This window comes from Opisthorchis viverrini (assembly GCF_000715545.1).
Source record: "Opisthorchis viverrini unplaced genomic scaffold opera_v5_341, whole genome shotgun sequence".
NCBI lineage: Eukaryota > Metazoa > Platyhelminthes > Trematoda > Opisthorchiida > Opisthorchiidae > Opisthorchis > Opisthorchis viverrini.
The window spans coordinates 270993-290010 of NW_008751984.1; the positions used below are offsets into that span (position 1 = coordinate 270993).

Sequence of the window (19018 nt, forward strand, 5' to 3'; positions counted from 1 at the left end):
TATGACATGGACTTTTTTGCAGCTCTCCTATAGCAAGCCTTAGGGTGACAGCTCTGAACTGGAACGTCTACCACGACGTCAGTTCTTAAAGTTTTACCCCTAGGAAGATGGATAACTTCCTTAGCAGAGGTCTGCAGTGATCTTGGTGCATATGAGCTGTTTACCTTCCGGTCTCATAGTTTGTTACTGTTTGGTTGGTGTTTGCTAATAAACGTCTTCTCGGTGAAGGGCTTTCCTCCTTAGATTGGTAGTCTTGCCAACCTTATGAGCTTTGAATCACACTTAATGCGTGCACGCCTTCAGAAACACATCACAAATAATCTAATTGATGTCTTCCGATACCGTTTTATGTACCGATATTTACAGACCTGACTGCCAAATTACGCGAGGCCACCGTGGATCCGAATAGTCTTAGTGTTACACAACTGAAAGATTTAAACAGTTGCCTGGAAAATGCATTTATCCGCATAGCGGATGAAGTTACTAGTTATGGAACCAGAAAGCCGTTGATGAATCCACCGGAACATCACAAAACAACTTCTTGCACCAACAGTATGAGACAGGCTTCCTCAAATGATTACACAAATTCAACGTCACGTGTGTCAAGTTTGGGTGACCAGGAGGAATTGACATTCACACCATTGACCAAACCGGTGACAGCACACAATGGGGGCAGTTTGTCGACGACGCATTCGAACGTGGTCTTTTTGATGGACGCTGCCACTTCGGACTTACCATTCTTACCAGCTTCCACACGATACCACAAGGGACGTTCCAATGATGCAGGCTTGTGGGAACTAGAATCTATGGGTGAGTCAACGTTTCCCAAGAGGAAGGTTGTTACAATATCTTCGTGGACTTACGGGCTTGTCACTCGATTCACTGCAAAGGTACTCTTTATCCAGCGCTGTCTGGTGCTTAGTGCATTAGTAGGGTTTTGTGGACAAATCCACTTCCGATAAAATGACTGATCACGGGGCGTGTGTAGCAGTCAGTGACGTAGTTATCGACTTTCACAAAATAGAAATTCGCAATAAACTACTGTTGAGCGGGATACCCTTAGTGTTTGAATCAGTAAAAAGGTGGTGTAAACGAATACGGGGTGTCTGCCATCCTGTCATAAATTCGTCCGCAAAATGCTCCGCGATTAGGGTGCGAAACTATCAACGAAAAGTCTTCTGGCGGAAACTAACCCAGATTTTTCGTTTATCTTTGTCCTGGTGGCCTCCACAGTACCATAGCTGCACCGCAGCTATGCACCCAATGGTTTCATAGCTGAAATACTACTTTATATTACTGTCTTATACTTGATCTGGTCAGACTTTTAAAAGTCAGCTCAGCGCTCAGTAACAGCGCAAGAGTTTGATCCGGGGAACTTACTTGAGCTGTGAGACACTAAATGAGGTTTAGGACTGTGATACAAAGCATCTTCGCACCGCCCAGAAACTTACTAGCTGATTGCGATTTCTACCGACCTTCGATTGTTTTTTGTCTGTAGTGACGATAGTACACCCTTGATTGAAGTCCACTCCTAAGGGACGCGAATTATGGTCTCTTCTGAGTAATGGTTCATAGCCTTGGACGTGCGGAACAGGTCACCTGGGGTTGAGCAATGGTCCCGAAATTTCCCTGAGTTCAAATCGAAATAATCTTCAGTAGCGATGTGACGCTTGGTCCCTTGAGAATTCAAAGCTGGTTAAATTGGCTCTTTTCATGTTTTCATTTGTATCACAGTTCGTTCAGTCCGGTTGATCATCCATAAACCTTGTCTCAACAGCACATTGATCCAGCTGCCACAGTTTCGATCACAGCTTACAATTTGTGATGATAAAACATCCTTCGTGTTATTCGGTACCCTTCAGTTTAACCTGTCTGTTCTTTTCTGCCAGCTACACATAGCGCTTATGGAGGACACCATGAATCAGTTCTTTCCGAAGGCACTCCAGAAGCTTGCTCATCCTCCGGAGGTGTTACGTTTGAGTGCTTGAAACCAGGTCAAACACATGAACTCTCAAGTGTTTGCTCGACAGGATCAAAAGTTACACTGCCAAGTTGCGATTCTTGGTTACGTACTACTTCGGATGGGGTCTCGACTTCCGCATACTTCAGTCCGGTTCCGACAGAGATATACACAGATATTTCCGGTCACTATTCCGGTTGTCATGTGAGCTCTGGTAGTTTTGTCGGTGGTGTTGGTGGATTCGGTACAGCTGACAGCGCGCACTCCACGTGGATCGATCCTCGCCTGTCGCAGCGGATAATGAACTTGCTGCCAGTAGATTCAGATTCCGAGAGAATGCAGACTAAAACTCCCTATCACTCTTCACGGTTGTCCTCTGGCATTTCTAGTGTCGTGAGTACAGAAACGGAACTTGGCGATGGAAGACCTTCCACAATTCAAACAAAAACGGCGTTACACACCATTTCTCAGAATGATCATCCAACCAAACATCAGTCCGGTATTTATATGTTATCTTCCCAAGCCACTGTTCATCCCATGGCGCAAAGCATTTTTCATGACCTTTATATGGACAAATCCGGACTACATTCCGGTGTAGGCTTAATGCCTGTCACTAGCCAGTCAACCAACACATTTCAAGAAACAGTCACTGGGCCAGAACAGTTCAACTGGGATTCGATTGCTTAGCCGATTCCTTTCATTATTATTCACAACATTTTAGAAAAGCTCACTAGCCCCCATTGTGATGAGAATCCAACGGCCTGATAAAACCACGTGCATTTATTGATTTTTCTGGTATGCTTCAATTTAAGTTTCCCTCGCCATATTTGCCTCTGAAGTGATACATTGTTCCGGTTGGCCAGTCACGTGATTAACCAAGCGGTCCGCCTTTATTATCCCATATCATGAATGAACACATATCAACGAGAGTTCTGAATTTTCGTGAACTACGAGCGTTTTTTACACGGTGTTTTTAACCCAGTCACTCGTGTTCATCGTCGAGTATCGAAACAAGACGCTTTAGTTTTTCCTGTGTCTGCCTTTTTCTCTGCTGTGCTTGTCTCGCATTGGTCTAGGGTTTACATTCCGTGGTTGCTTTCGGTCAGTGGTGATATTCAGATCGGCACATCATTGTGCCGCACCGATGATTCTGTACCACACACATATCAAGGACCAGTCACTTGGTCCACTCACACCTCATCTTGCCTTGCAAATTTGTAGCAAACTTTTCTATATAAAAGCGTACTTTTAACGTTGGCCTCGTTTCAAATGGTCAATCAGTAAGTAGATGCCAACTGTTTTTTGTCTAGCATTTCTCCTTTCGACCTGTTCATCTTTATGCGCTCTTACTTGTCTGTCTTTCCTTTTAGGATGATCGAATTTCGTCTGTAACTGGTAGAGTTGTTTTTTTTGATTTTGTCCTCATGAGACCAGAGCTAATTCATTTTATCTGTCGCCCGTCCGTATGCATTTATTGTCGTTCATCTTCGCGACTACCTAATGGGACTGACTTTGTACATTCCCACTTGACTTTTGCCACATCACATCCCACTTCTCTTTTTTCTCTCTGTGTTACTTGTTGTTATTTTTTTCTTCGAAAGAAAACCATCATTTTCTCTTCTTGCGCCTCGTGTCCTCCTGGTCTATTAAGTGGAAGCAATAGATACAGCATATGCTTCGCGTGGTCAGGAAGTTCTTCTTCGTTTTGGTGTGAATCTGACTTTCTGCTAGGTTTACTGGTTTCATCACAATGTCCATTGTGGTCTATTTATTCGTTCTCTCATGGGCGAGTACCCCGTAGAATTTGAAAGTCCTCTTATTCTAAGCAGTGTTCATTCACACGACAAAAGTGGGCCAACGCCAACTTGCAACGCTGCGCAAAATGCACGAGTGTTAGCTGCTCTAGTTTCCTCAGTGAAACCATGTCCAGCTAAGTCACGGGTTTCCAGGTGAACCTCCCTTCTATGGTCATCTGTACTTCAACCTGGATCTGTGAAGCCATCTATGCTGAACAGACGATAAGCACTTTATGGCTGTTTCCTCCTTGTTGGAAATTATCAGCAGTACTAATTTCACGAAAATCAAGGGAGCTGTAAAGTGCTCTTCGGCCTTTCAGCATAGACTGGCATCACTGACTGGACAAAATCCTGAATTAAAATTACAATATGTCCTCAGATCACGGTCAATCTAAAAGTGGCTCAAAATAAGGATTTCACAAGAAGAGTGAAACTTCGAGAAACACACTCATTTGCAAATCAATTTGGTAATCGTGGGAGACTCAACTGAATCTCTCGCTACCCTTACGAAAATATGCTGCGATATCTCGAATATCGTGCCAACTGAAACATGAGGCGGCCTGTGTGCAGCACATTCAGTTGTAGAATATCATAAACGACAGATTCAGTTGAGTCTCTCGTGAAAACCAAATTGATTTGCAAATGAGTGTATTTCCCGAAAACAGTTCGATTTGTGTTCAGGTAGAACATAAGATTGACGGAAACTCGGGGACTGCGCCTACCTTATGAGCCCCAAGAAGAGCGAAGCCGGTCGTGGGCTGTCGAGGAGTTTTCAGCAGCCTTGTGAGTAGTTTCCATATGAGTGAAACTTCCATCTGAGTGGTCATCACTTGAGGAACCAGTCAACCACGATCACGTGATATAGTTTTCATTATTGAAGGATGGGTGTAGCCACGTCTTTTATAGGTTTCAGTTAATCATACTGCTGATCAGCCACTCGTGACCAAACGGCTGTGTTCAACAGTTTGCCGGAAGGTCACGGGTTCGTAACGCTGAGTTTTGCGGGATTGCCACCGCTAATGCGTCCCATTAAACAGCTGTACAGTACTTCTCGGCCCTTCGACATAGGTGGGTATCAGGAGGGTCAGATTCCTGAAAGCAACCTTAAAACGCCTGGAACCTACTGTTCCACCAAGAACTCAACAGGAAAGCCGGCAAGCATCCAGGCCAGTCAATCATTCAATCAACTCAGCAAAACCTGATGAGTGTTCTTGCACGCCACAGAAGCACGACCGAATGTGATCAGCGTTCAGGCTTGTCATAGAGGCACGATCGATGTTGATGGGTGTTCATTAACGCCTATCAAACAGCCTGGATCAATGTCAGAAAGTCCCCTTTAAATAGCGTGGGGTCGTTGTAACTTTTGCTCTCGCACTCTTTGTTCGGTTGTGTTCCCTTCTGTGAGTCTTTTTTCTCCGGCATTAGGCGCTGGAGCGGGTCAGCAGCAGATACCACAGATTGACGAATCAGCAGATATAACAGTGGGCTTCATTGACGGGATGAAAGCACGGTTGAAAAGTGCCAAGTCTCTTCAGACTACCGCTTGCATTTCGTCATCGGCCGAACTCCACCCTCAGTTTACCTGCAACGCAGACCCACTGAAACCCCACTCCGCGAAAAGGGCTTGTATTCAACTAAGTAGATGGTAAAAAAATGAGCATATCATGATGCCCACAAGAAGACACTTTTTGAACTGGCCAAATTCATACTTTTCGACTGCCCCCTTCCGACGATGTGATCAACTTTAGCCATAAAACGTCCACAGATCTTAGTTGAAGGTAGACTTGTTTGACCGAAAACGAAATGACGGAGCCAAAATAAATAAATAAGTCTACTCTTTACCACTTGTAGGTCGTTTTAAATAACACCATTTAGATAATTTCAACGGCATGGCAGGAACCTATCAAATGAGCACGTAAGTCTTCTTCGCTGTGAGATGTATATTCTGTCCAGGTTGGGAATAGAGCTTCTCATTCGTTTTGTTCAGCAAAGCACTTTACGTTACACTTGTTTGAGGAGACAGTCTATAGTTGTTTCATTGGATTTGGCCCTCAGCATTTGACTAGTACTGTTGGAGACTGGTTGGTACCTGCAACTAACATGTTGGAAGTGTGAGTGTTGGTAAACGGAGGCCTTCCATCAGCATGCTCTGAATATCCGACGCCATGGGTTCCGTACCCTGAACGTTTTTTTTCACTGTCAGTGCCATCGCTCTCTTTGACCATTTGGTCTGGAACTATAAATTCGTTCCTAACCACGGATTTAAAGCTTCCAGGATGACTTCAAGGCGAAGCAAAGAAGGAATGGTTGCCTTAATAAATTCAATAGCATTTGAAAATGGCATGCTGAGGGCGGTTTCAGCTAAAGCCATTGTTCTCAATGAAACAGAATGATTTTACCTGGAGACGTCCTTGAACGGTTCTGGCTAGATTCTTACAGCTGGACATTTTACCTACCGATTTTCGACGCATCCGTTTTGGTGGCCCACAGCTTACCTGAATTTTTGTAATTCTGGCAATTGAGTACTGGAATACGTATTATTTTCTCGACAGACAAGCCACCTTGGTACATTTTGAAGGTGATAAAATTCACCTTTATTGTGAGTCCAGGTCGCCCAATCTTCTTCACTTTCTATTATTTCGTCGTCTGTGCTTATATAGGTCATGTAACGGTATGTAATGCTGATGAAACATGCGAGCAGCGTCTGGTCAAGTGTTAAAGTGCTGCTGATGGAAGGTTGGCATGGAAATTATTGAGCCGTTTTCAAGTGTTGGTTCACGATTGCTTAATATCAAAATAACGTCCAAGATAATTAGTCCCTTGCTCTTGATACTCAAAAACCATCAACTCATTCGAAGGCGCTGTGCCATTTACCACTAGGCCCGCAGCTAATCTGAATTCGTGTGATTCTGATATTGCCTTCTCAGCAGAAAAGTGTTTAGGGTACCGCGATGCATTTTCACGACAGTACGCAGTACGTTCAACTGGCTGTTTATGCGCTCTAGTCCATACCTTAAAAATACCTGTTTCTAAGCTCCACCAGCAGTAATCGGCATGGGATGTTCACTTGTCACAGAGCACACACCAGTACCGCGGCCTTCAGATGAATTCGAAGGGTTGACTTCTCTAGTTGTTGCTACCACATGGATGTTGTATTCTCTTTCCACATTAATTTATGCTACACAAATAAGCCTAAACCATACAACCATCTTCTGTTTTGTCACATTCACTTCACATACTAAATCTGTCGTCTGCTCTCCCTTCGTGTAAATGATGGCCCGAACTCTCTGCTTGGACAAGTTCTTGTCTGTACAATCCAAAACTTCATCGTTATGCGTCAGTGACAGCAACACTAGATGAGAACATTGGTGCCTCGCTGCCCTGCTTGGATTAATTATAGATGTGTTGTTCACGGTTGTACATGGGATGGGATACCACCATGGCGACCACATCAAGGCAAGAGGACGATGAGGGTCCTAAAATAGCCGCTTGCTCAAAAGCCTAACAGCAAGCCAGCAGTGGTTGGTGTAATGCCGTTATAGCAGCCTACATTTCTTGGGAGCAAGTGACCACATGTGTTACAACCCCCAAATTCCTGGACTCTCAGACCTATACCCATTTACCAACCTGGTATGAGAGCCCCTGTGGGTGTCACATAAAGTCCCCATTAGAGCCGAGTGGGTTGTGGAGGTCCCACCGCAATAAGGTTCAGTCTATTTGTGACGGTAACCACAACCTGATGACTGCTATCTCGCCAGCATGTCAACTACCTTGGCTAATCGCTAAACCATTGAAAATGTGACTTGATTTTGGACAGAATGGTTTACCATCTCGATGACCCATCCATGAATAGCTTTTATCTTCACACGATAAAAACTTGTTTCAAAACCTCGCGAAGCCTTCACCTTTACCACAAAAATATTAGAGCAGCAACCCCAATCGGGGACCGGAAATGTTTGAAATGCCCCTTTTTTCTCATTTGTATAGTGAATTATACTGAACAGGCCTTCCTCTTTTTACATAAGGGTATACTCTCTTCAGTTTATCTCCCCAGAATCTTGCATCCGACGACACAAGTTTTCAGTATATGGTCATGCTCTTGTGCAGGCATCACTCATAAGTTTGCTAGAAACTCTTAGGCAGCCCACGATCGGTTTTGCCTCTATTTGGGATCATCAGGTAAGTGCAATCCCCGAGTTTCCGCCAACCTTGGATTTTACTTGAACCTAAATTTCACGAAATCCAACCACTACACTCATCTGCATATCAACTTGCTTTTCATGAGAGACACATCTGGAACCCTCAGTTATGATGTTCCTAGGAAACTGAATGTGCTGCACCAGGCCGCTTCATATTTCGGTTGGTACGATTTTCTAGGTATTGCACTATATTGTATAGACGTAGTATGGCACATATAAGCTGGGGAAACCAGTCATGCGCTGTCGAGACTTTTCAGCAACCTTATGAGTAGTGCACTAGATCTATATCGTGTATTTCGATGCATAGAATACCATACCAATTTGAATATGAGGCGGCCTGGTGCAGCACATTCAGTTGAAGAACGATATAGTCCATAGATTCAGTTGGGTTCCAGATGCGTCTCCTGCGAAAAACAAATTGGTATGCTGATAAGTGATCGATTGGTCACGCTCTCGTTTCTCCGCTTTAATTTCACCTTTCCGTGGCCTCGTCTGAGCTTAATCCTCACTGGTAAATGTCACAGAATAGTTCATGTTAGGAGTGTTCTACGGATACTTTTTCGTAGGCATCGATCACACCTGGCGCTTGCGTTTCCACGACCAACACACTGCACTCGAGAGCACAACGGGCTTTCGAGTGCGTCGATAGATCAACGGAGCACTTACAGAGAGTACAACGGTTGATTTGACGGCTACCTAATGTAGTCGCAGTTCGTCAGATCAAACTAGAATGATGCGAACTTTGGAGATGACAAGCATTACGAATATGGGCTTGTCGGGGCAGTGATGTGTGATGATTTGATTTATATCAAAGCGTCAAACCGGACAGGATGACATTACACTAAAGACAAAGTGTTGACCCTGGTAGTGGGTCAAACCTGCGTTGCCACTTTAATAGGTTCTCTTCTCCTTCCGTAGGCAATAACGTATCGGCTACTTTTGTTCAACCCAGGCAAAGAACAGACTGTATGCAATAGAATTCATATTTCACTAAGGACAAGTATGCTGTAGCGTGGGATGTCACGGGGTGCAAAATAGGTCAAGGTCACTCAGGGGGGTATATAAGCAAGCTACTCCTTCCTGTTCAGGGCTCGTGGTGGTTCGTGCATGGTACCTGCAGTAGGGAGAGTGAGAGGGAGGGGATAGGTACACATACAATAGGTCATAAGATTCGACATGCAAGCAGATGCGCTTGAGGTCTTTTATACTGTATTTGGTCTCATGTCAATATTATATTTCCGCAATTATAACAACGTTCATCGGTTCTCGTGGTTTCTTCTGCGCCTATCCAGTCCGGATTTACGCCGTCCGCATTGTTGATGGACACAGAAACAACCTGGAAGGTTTGACTGTGATACGAATGTCCTCTATTCTAAAACCCTAAAGTAAAGTGCAATCAAAATTTATGGTCTAATTTACCGTTTGACTGAAATTGGGCAGCACAACTTTATGACAGTCCATAAGACTACGTTAGTGAAATTTCGTAAAGATACTGTAATACTGTGTTGGAAAACTGGTGTAACGGCGGATGCTACTGGTGAGGCATACGAGAAGCATGTGGTTTTCTCGAGGCTCCGCCTCACGTTTCTGATGGAAGGTGAGGTTCATTACGGAACTTGTGGAACTGTTTCGCAGCGTTCGTTTGCAGTTACCTGATAGTCAATGAATATCCGCGAAATTTCAAGAAGACGCATGAGAATGTTCAGTTTTTAAAAATTATGTTTATGAGACGTTTACTTTCCTGCCCAAAGTTTTTGACTGTTTAGTTGGCTTTTGCTGGTGAACAACTTCGCGACAAAGAGCTTTCCTCCTTACAGTGGTAGCTCGGGTGAATTCTTTGGCGTTTGACCGGGTAGCTGGTGATCTGTGCACCGAATTCGCCAATGAACTTGCAGACGTTTCGTCACCATTCGAGGGGACATCATCAGTGCGCTGTCGGGTGACTCACCTGGAATCCAGCTGAAACTATCGTTTCTAATTTTCTTCGTGCAATGTGGGTTCGAGTAGGAAATAAAGCTGACGTCAAATTTGGGACTGCGCCTACCTGATGGGCTCCATGAAGGACGAAACCCTCTGGACTGTGGAATAGTTTTCGGCAACCTTGTGAGTAAAATATTACGCCTACGTGTTACTTGATTGATAAAACCTTATTAATATCGGTTGCCGGCACTGTTTTGCTCTTGGCATTAAGTCATCATCAGGAAATGTGTGGAATCCAAGCTTGGTTGAATTTCAAAGTAGTTGGCGGTCAGTTGGCAATACCTCTTCGCTGGCAGACTACATAAGTGTTAGGGGCACGGAAGAGGTAATGCGTGTGGCATTGGAGAAATAGGTTCCGTTATTGCTCTGGACTCCTTGGGTGTCATGTGAACACTGGTCTTTCTGTTTTGACGATTGTGTCTTTTAAGAGGGGGGACTCCTTCCGTGAACCCGTCTTACCGACTGCAAACTGATGTTGTAAAGTGCACACCTTGGGCCTTCACCGTATGTCACGTAAATTGAATAAATTCAAGCATACAATGTCGGTAGAAGAACTGCATACAATTAAGTGTGGGCAACAGCCGGAGACTCTGACTATAGTGAGGCGGTTTCGAGGGTTTTGGTGTAAATACAGCGGAGAAATGTCATTCTTGGTCATATCAACTCAGTGTCCAACATCTTGTTTAGATGCATTCGGTCTTCGTGATTGGAGTCAAGTTGCGCCTAGAATTACAGAAATATTCCATCGAAATTCACCACCTATTTTGAAATTTTTGGACACTTTTGGACAGACAGTAAATGTTGACAGGATTTGCCACCCAGGATCCTCGAGTTGCCTATATCTGACAATCTGGAAACTGACAATATGATCGCCACTGACATCGATTAGTCGTCGTCCCCCGCAATACCTCCAGCCAAAAGCAGAGGTCACGAAAACCCATATATCTGACATCTGGAAACTGACAATATGATCGCCACTGACATCGATTAGTCGTCGTCCCCCGCAATACCTCCAGCCAAAAGCAGAGGTCACGAAAACCCAGTCATTGATGGTGGACCGCATCAACTTCATAATCTTTATAATCTCATTCACACCATTCTGCAAACTCATACGCTGTCCACCTCGTAGTTTTGGCCATTCTGAAGGAGGCACGCGCAACAATGCCCGTCTCGATATACCACGTTTTGGAATGCGTAGCACATGACCGAGCAACCGCAGTTGGTGGTGCTGAACGTTTTCTGTGACTGAAATACCTGCCTCATTACCGAGTAGCTCGAGTTCATGGCACCACCCTGCGGGACATTCTTACACCAAAATCGTCCACAAAAACGAATAGTGACTCTTCCGGCGTAGCACATGAGCAACCGCAGTTGGTGGTGCTGAACGTTTTCTGTGACTGAAATACCTGCCTCATTACCGAGTAGCTCGAGTTCATGGCACCACCCTGCGGGACATTCTTACACCAAAATCGTCCACAAAAACGAATAGTGACTCTTCCGGCAAAACTGGTGAGTAGATAGCAGCTCCATGGATGCCCGCAATTTATCTACAAATAGTCGGAAAGCATCACTGGCACTACACTGCAATATACAGCGTGAAATATTGTGATCTGTGGCTTATATGAATGCGTCTAATGGACTACGTATGCGCTACACATTTAAAAGGTAAGATGGATTCTAAAAGGTCGTTTCCGGACACCCGGAATATAGAAGGATCAGAATGTTTGTCAGTAAATCCAGCGAACTGACAGTCATCTTGCATTTTAGATTCCCCCACCCGCAAGCACACACGCTGATCCGCGTTTGGGCTACTGTGATGCAATTTGAGGCCTAGAAATTCCACAATAAACTAGGTCTATGTGTGAAAGCATTCTTCGAACCCAATTTCACAGACCTTATTAATGACACCACAGAGGGCTAAGAGGTTGGCACACAAAACACCGTGTCGGACGATGAATAAACTACCGAAGAGCCAATCGACTGAATGCTGGGTCCTGGTGAATAGGCTGCAGGTAACCATTTGAAAAGCCTTACGATGATTTAATCAACATCATCGACATTGAAAACGATGTACTTGCTGTACACTAGCTGTAGCAAGTAGACTGACGAATGAGTGAATCCGAAAGAGTCATTTGAGTGGAGGAAGGGCTGTGGGACTGAATGATGCTTACTGGTTATCCAGGCTGAAAAAGGAAGTTTGATCGGGTACGTCGCCTTGGGCTTTTAACTCAAAAGTCTGAACCAAAAGGTACTGAGCAAATGTGGATCTTGGTTTTGAAACACGTCATCCAGCTGCTGACTCAAAAGTTCAAACCACGAGGTGGTGGATATTAGTCACTCTTCCGGTCCTTATGGATCCAGCGAACCCGCCGTTCGACTCACCTGGACCAGGTAACTAACGTAGTCCGAAGATGTATGAGTAGGCGTTTGTGCATGACCTTTGATGTCTATTTTTATTATGATGAATTCTATAATTTGTCCAGCTTCTATAAATCACGTGTTTATTTTCACTGATCACCGGTGGTTGCCACTTCGGTAAAATGGTAAACCTGAGCCATTCCATATGACATCATCTCCGACTATATGAATTCCTGCGGTTTTCATGTGAGTTGTTATTGTCTCACCGTATTGCAAAATAATACACCTCCGGGACTGCTATGAGTTCGCTGTTGAGGGATCCATTTTATGTTGATGGTAATGAAGTGCTGCATAATTGTACAGTTTGGTACTGTTGCTATTTCTCGGACAATCTGGATTCATTGCCGATCGATGCTTCTCGGTCACTGTAATGCACGGTAATATCAAACTTTGTCCCATTCCGTGGTCCAAAAGTACAGTACCGAGTTACACCACTTATCGGACCTTGCAGTATACTTGGTCGTTCGATGGTGTATCACGTATGAAAAAATGACTGTTTTAATGCAGTCACCTCAAATTTTATTACAGTATATAGTGCTTGCTTTATGCATTCGGAGTCCTCTTTAAAACTGGTTCAGCGTCACTATTTTTTCCAAGATTCTAAGATCCCTCATTTGCGTCACCCTGGTTTTCATGTTTTTATCAAAAGCGGTTCCTGGAATAGTTTATGTCCTCTCACTACCTAGGAATTCCGGATTTTCTCACTGTCGCTCAGTTTTCTCTTTGTGGACCCCGTGTCAGTTCGCATTTTCGTCCTTATTTCCCTAAGTGGCTTGTTTGTAGCTGGTTTAAACGGTCTTTAATCTTTTGGGGATTCCTTAGTAGTGTGATTTGAGCAGCGAAATTTTTGGAGAAATTCATCATTTAATTCTGCAAGTGCGGGAAGTCAAAGATAATGGCGATTTCGGGGGACTTCCTTCCAGTTGTGGGATTAATGTGAAGTTTTTCGAAAGTACTCCAGGATATCGATATATCACGAGATGTTGCTCACACAACGCTCTTGTAGGTATTCAGCCCGCTGACTGACCGTAAGCGGCAGAGTAAGGTGGTTCTCTTTCAAATATTCCCTAATTTTTCATAAGCTCTTCGTACTCTTGGTTCCTATTGAATGTTCGTCAGGTGTTTGATATATTTTTCATTTTCGGTTTTGTTTTGGTCTTCTTCGATACAACCACTCGACTTCATTCTTTTGGCTTCGTCAAATGACAGACGCCTCAGATCTGTGTCGCACCCAATCTCCCTTGATTGTGAGATTTTTTCCTCCAGGGGCTTTCGTTTCCATGACTCCGTTCGGATGCATATCGTCTGGTTGCCTAATAAATTCAATCATTGACCTCCTTTCACATAATGGCAGCATGGCAAGCAAATGTATATAATTTGTTAGTTTATTATTTTTCCTATGCTTGTGCAGTCTGAATGTGGTACTGAGCGACGTAAGTTTCTGAGTAGTTTCGAAGTAAAATTGCTTCGCACTCTTCGTGTTCTACGCCACTTCCAAACATGCGAAAATGGCTAGATCTAGTGTTTCCGAACGGTCTGTGTAGTGGACTCTGTGCTGCTTAAAAGTCTTCAGTAAATTCATTCAACTGACTCACGTGCGTCGTCAATAGAGCGGCATAACAGGAGTGGGACAGTGTAGGGACGGCTGTCGATTCTTTTCAGAGACCTCTGGTCTGCTTGTGCAATCAATGTGATTGTGGTGGGTACTGTTGTGCCCCTTGCATTTTAAAAGTATATTCTCCGATTTTGGAATGATTTTCGAAAAATGCTAAACACACATTCAAGACTGAATACAGCAAAAGCAATCACCAAATAATCAAGTTAATCCTTGAGTCGGAAGCCGGATGCTTATAGACCCGGTTCTCTACAATGTCGGTACCATATTGCAATTAGAGGATGCTGAAAAAGACAGTCAATAGGCCTCATCAGACATTTTTACGAAAGAAGCTGAGTGTTGCCTGACCTCACCTGTAACGAATATAATCATGTTTAACGTAAAATCACAAATGGATGGCGCTAGTCTTTTCAGCACAAAATATGCAATAGTCTGATTCGTCTGCGCTTAAACGTGAACTAAGTATTTTCTCTGCAAGAGACTCGGATTTGTGCAGCGGGACCTGGTGCCGTGGTAAATCTCCCACATTTCTCAGCCCCTAATCGGAGTGGCCGACTTTCCAACCTATGACAGACTGTGATGGTTTTTCTGCAAACGAAAGGAGAAGATCACATAGGTGAAAGCGCCCTCGCGGTTGCGCTGGGCTAAGGGCTCAATACGCTTGGTACTAGTCGATTGTTGTGTGTACTGAAGAGTACCGCATACGTTAACCATCTTTAGGTAGATAAGGCAGTAGCTTACCAGAAATTTGAAGCGCCTCAGATAGTTCCGACTTTCACCAAATTTTCTGTAAGCTTTAAATGATCAAGCATCATCCAGAGAAGCATCTTCTGGTTGACAAGTTTCGTTTAAGCCGTCAGTACTACAAGTGCGTCACACAAGCCCTCTCGCTGCACCAAGGAATATGGTGGTCTTGTTTACATGCTTTTATTGACGGAAAATTAGAATATGCAGAGAACATTCGATTATATACCCCGCTAGACCAGCCAAATAACAGCACACTTGCTAAGCCATGCACTCCTTAAATAGCCACCAGGTATGCAAAGGTAACGCGGAATATCGCTGCGCTCTGCAACAATGCCGATGGCCAGCGTGACAAGAGTATGCTACATTCGACAACGAGAGATAAGAAGCAATATTATCCTTTCGGAAAACAATGACCCGTTGACTTCATTTCTGAAGGTTTTTGAGGAGTTCTTCATCAAAATGCCATGTGAGTGCCTGGCATTTATTTAATCTACGTAATAAGAAAACTTTGGATTAGTCAAAAGCACGGTGAAGCTCCTCGCAGAAGACAAACTGCTTGAAAGAAGTGAAGTATATGTTCGACTGCATAATTACGGGTTCCAAAAGTCCATTTCCTCCTAATGGCAAGCTTGATCGATTCTGGAAAAGTGATCATTTTGTATGTGTCGTTCAACCAAATTTATGGGGGGGGGGGGGCGGACCAGGACCTTATCAACGTGTTCCAACAAATTAACAAGCAAAGTAACCAATACAAAATCACAAAATCACAATAAGAAAAGAATGAGTAGTCAAATGAAGACCCACGAATACGTAGATCCAATAGTCCACTATACCGATCCAAATGAAGTAACCGACTGTGAAAGAAATATTTACTGATAGAAATTCCCCACGTATGTTCACGTGTGAGTGATATATTCTGCGATAGGAAAGTTATTCACGACTGATAAATGTCGTTCAACAGTTGACGCAAACACAGAGACCTAGTCCCACTGGTTCAGCAGTCAGCAAACAGTCCAACCGAGCGTAAATACACTCGCTCAGCAAGAAGTCAGCAGGTCGCACCGGAAAATGGTGTATTCGTAACATTAAAACAAGCGTCATGATAAAATATGTACGACAGTTGGTAATTTGTTGAAATATTGGTAGCTCGGGTGAGTTTATTGGTTGTTGATCAGGTGGCTGTTGATCTGTTCGCCGAGCTTGGCAATTGGTTTGCAAACGTTTCGTCACCATACGAGGAGACATCATCAGTGCGCAGTTGAGCACTGCGCACTGATAGAGGTTGTCGGTTTCTCCGCCAACGCAATCATGTGATGATGGGTTATGGCAAGCCGTCCTACGTAGTTGCTTCATAGACACACAGGACCATAAAACTGGACCACGATGACGGTAAACTGCGTAGACAGTGCTCCCACTCCCAGCTTGCACTGTCACAGGATATTTTTATGAGATAAAATTATTTCAGGTTTTTCAGCATATAAAGCGGAAAGATAATCCCGCTGGATTTAGACCACCAATCCTCCAATTTTAGGCAAGCGTGATGACGACAGCAAAGTTAAGTACACCTTAACTGGATTCATGCAGATTTAGGACCAGTAGAGTTGAAGCTTTTGAAATTAAAAAACAGAAAGCTGCATGCTCTAGCGTGTGCACACAGGTATATCACCAACACTTCCGCACGCAAGGTCAAAATAAACCACTTCTTGCCTAATTACTGCACCCTCGTTCAATTCAATCCACAAGGAAGCCATGAGATTCTTCAGAGGGAATTAACTAGGCAGACGTCGGATATACACGTTCATTGGTTCCAAGAGTTAGCCCACGCAACTGGTCCAGTTGTTATTCACTCATATGAGTCGGGTTTATTTTGCGGGACATTTAGCTCACGTGTTAAAGTGAGGTGCAGAAATAGGAGTGAGTGAGATAAAAGCGACGGCGGAAGAGAAGGCTAGGTGAAGGGATCTAAAACAGATGATAGGAAGGGATTGGAATAGCGGCAATAACAATGAATTTTTGGATACCTGTATGAAAATAAGAGCGAGATGATAATAGGAAGATGAGAGGTATAAATCTGACGCTGCAAATAGTTTTGCACATAGAAGCATGCCGAGGATGGGGGACCGTATGCCGGCTGTGCGAATAAAACAGGAAACATGGAAGCTGGTCTTTGCGACTGCGTCATTATTTGAGTGGTCAAAATTGGCACGAGATTCGTCTCAAAAAAGAGTGGTCCGCTTGCAGGTTCGTTAATAATGGCTGAGTAATTAGGAACCGGAGGTGTCCTACGAGTCTTGTCAAGACGGACTATAAACTTGGAATAGAGCAGCCAGGTTTTGTCACGCAGTGACCTTTCCTGAGTGACGTTAAAGCTATTGGGACTGATGAACTAGAGTTCGTTAATAAGCCTGTACCGAACTAATTGGTGAGTATATGGGCAGTATCTGCTTCGGGAAGAAGTGTCTTCGGGTTCGCTCTGCTAGGCATAGAGTGGCCACAGATTGTGGAAGTCTCATTCCCGTCACCACAGTTGGAGCGACTTGTGGACGATGCAGCGTTATGCGGTTGGGACGACGGCAACAAGCAACAGCTGAGCATGGTGATGGTTTCGTGGTAACTCAAATTTTCGAGGATTGCTATTCTGTGGCGTGATTTGCACCTAATCAACTGGACTACACCTGGTGTGCACCGCAGGACTGACATCACGGACACCCAACCACGGCGACTAAGTAATACTTTCAAATGAGTCGATACTACGTGAAGGCTGTAGTGGTCTGGCCATCCAATAAGTTAGTTTACTAGGAGTGTGTGGCAAAGAAATAAAAATGACTACGCTAGGTTGGGTATACAAAAGTAAAGAGGTCAGATGGAACAGACTCACTAACAATTGTTCTCTTTAAAATAGTTCGTCGTTGGCCCAGGTCAGCGAATAGACGATAGTCCAATTATGTTGGTCCAGAGGTCTTCTTCTGAACATTTCCCACATATAATAGATTCTGAAGATGTCTGAAATGTTTTGGTACCAGAGTTAGTACATGAGACTCGCGAATGACCGCTGCAAGCGCGAGCGAAATCAGAAGAGAGAGTCGAGGCACGTGACCACGCTTGTATTATGTGAAATTGTACAAGTGAGCGTTTTTGTAGTTTTTCGTATTCAAACAAAAAACGATTATGCAATTGGTGAAATACGTGGTGTTATAATGGAAGTATACTAAAGGTACAAAACGTCACGAGGGAAACATTTTGGGTGATAAAACCAAACACTGTATCGGAGGCATTCGTTTTGTAACGCACGGCTGGAAATCCAAGAATGCTTTCCGCAGACATCTGATGGAATTTTCTGGTATAATTGATGTATTTTCCTATTTTACCTGTTTTTATTTTTTTATTTTCTTCCAGCGAACCTGTGCGTGAGTAGTTCGGTCATAAGGCTAAAGTGGGTCTCACTTAGACGAAATTATGTAGAGTGCGATTGTTTTTAGGCACCGGTGCTTTTCTAGCGGGGACGTTGAATCTCGAAAAGAACTCTTTGACAGTGTTATGAACTCGAAAAGGTCACACACAGATTACAAGCATATCCTCGAGCGTTAACATTCTTCATTTCAATGAAAGGGTCATTTTCAAGTTTATGGAACGGATGATGGGGACGTTATCGAGGGTCAGTTCTAGAGTGATCTTGGTTCCCTTTCGTGCCCAGTGGTCTTTCCATTAATGATATTGTTCAACGGCTCCTTTCTTCTGGGTTTCTGTAGCCCGTTTCCCCTCTATTTTTCTCTTTCTACGAGACAGATTTAACTTTTGGTCGTTGGCTGGACAATCGTTCTGGCATTGCTCAGTCAGGGATGTTGAAAATAATGTGAATTCTGCTGCGACATAACCGAGTTTGGTAATTAGCCTGCAAAAATTCGTAAGTAAAAAATGAATTATATTTCATATTTGTATGGATTACCTAAGCTTTGCAGCACGCGATGATGTTAGAGCTCTTATTTGATGAAGATTGACCGTAGCCTGGTAAACTGGCATCCTAACCGTACCTGAGCTTGGGAGTCAGGCATAAAACCATCCCCTGTCCTAAAAGAATGGAGGCCTGGTGAACAGAAGAATGAACCAAGGAGCCTTGGTTCGGTAGATCAGGAATTTATGCACAAAACACAAACAGAAATAGGTATGTCCCTGGGTCTCTGGGCGGACTTCATGTCCATGCAAACTATTTCACTCACTACTGTTTGACAGACAAACAGGCTTAGTCACAGGCGTTCATGACCAAATTAAATGAACATTCGAAATATGTCAGCGCCATACATAA

The 19018-nt window shown here is 43.9% G+C and overlaps 1 protein-coding gene across 1 annotated transcript in view; it reads left to right on the plus strand.

The window, feature by feature from the left end:
* Positions 1-3606, plus strand: part of T265_10033 (hypothetical protein) — a gene marked incomplete at both ends in the record, with an annotated part of 45481 nt that extends 41875 nt beyond the window's left edge. The window contains 2 exons of the mRNA XM_009176282.1: positions 367-810; positions 1890-3606. Of these exons, the coding sequence (XP_009174546.1) occupies positions 367-810; positions 1890-2647 (1202 nt within the window). The remainder of the gene's footprint in view (positions 1-366; positions 811-1889) is intronic.
* Between the last annotated feature and the right edge of the window lie 15412 nt (positions 3607-19018).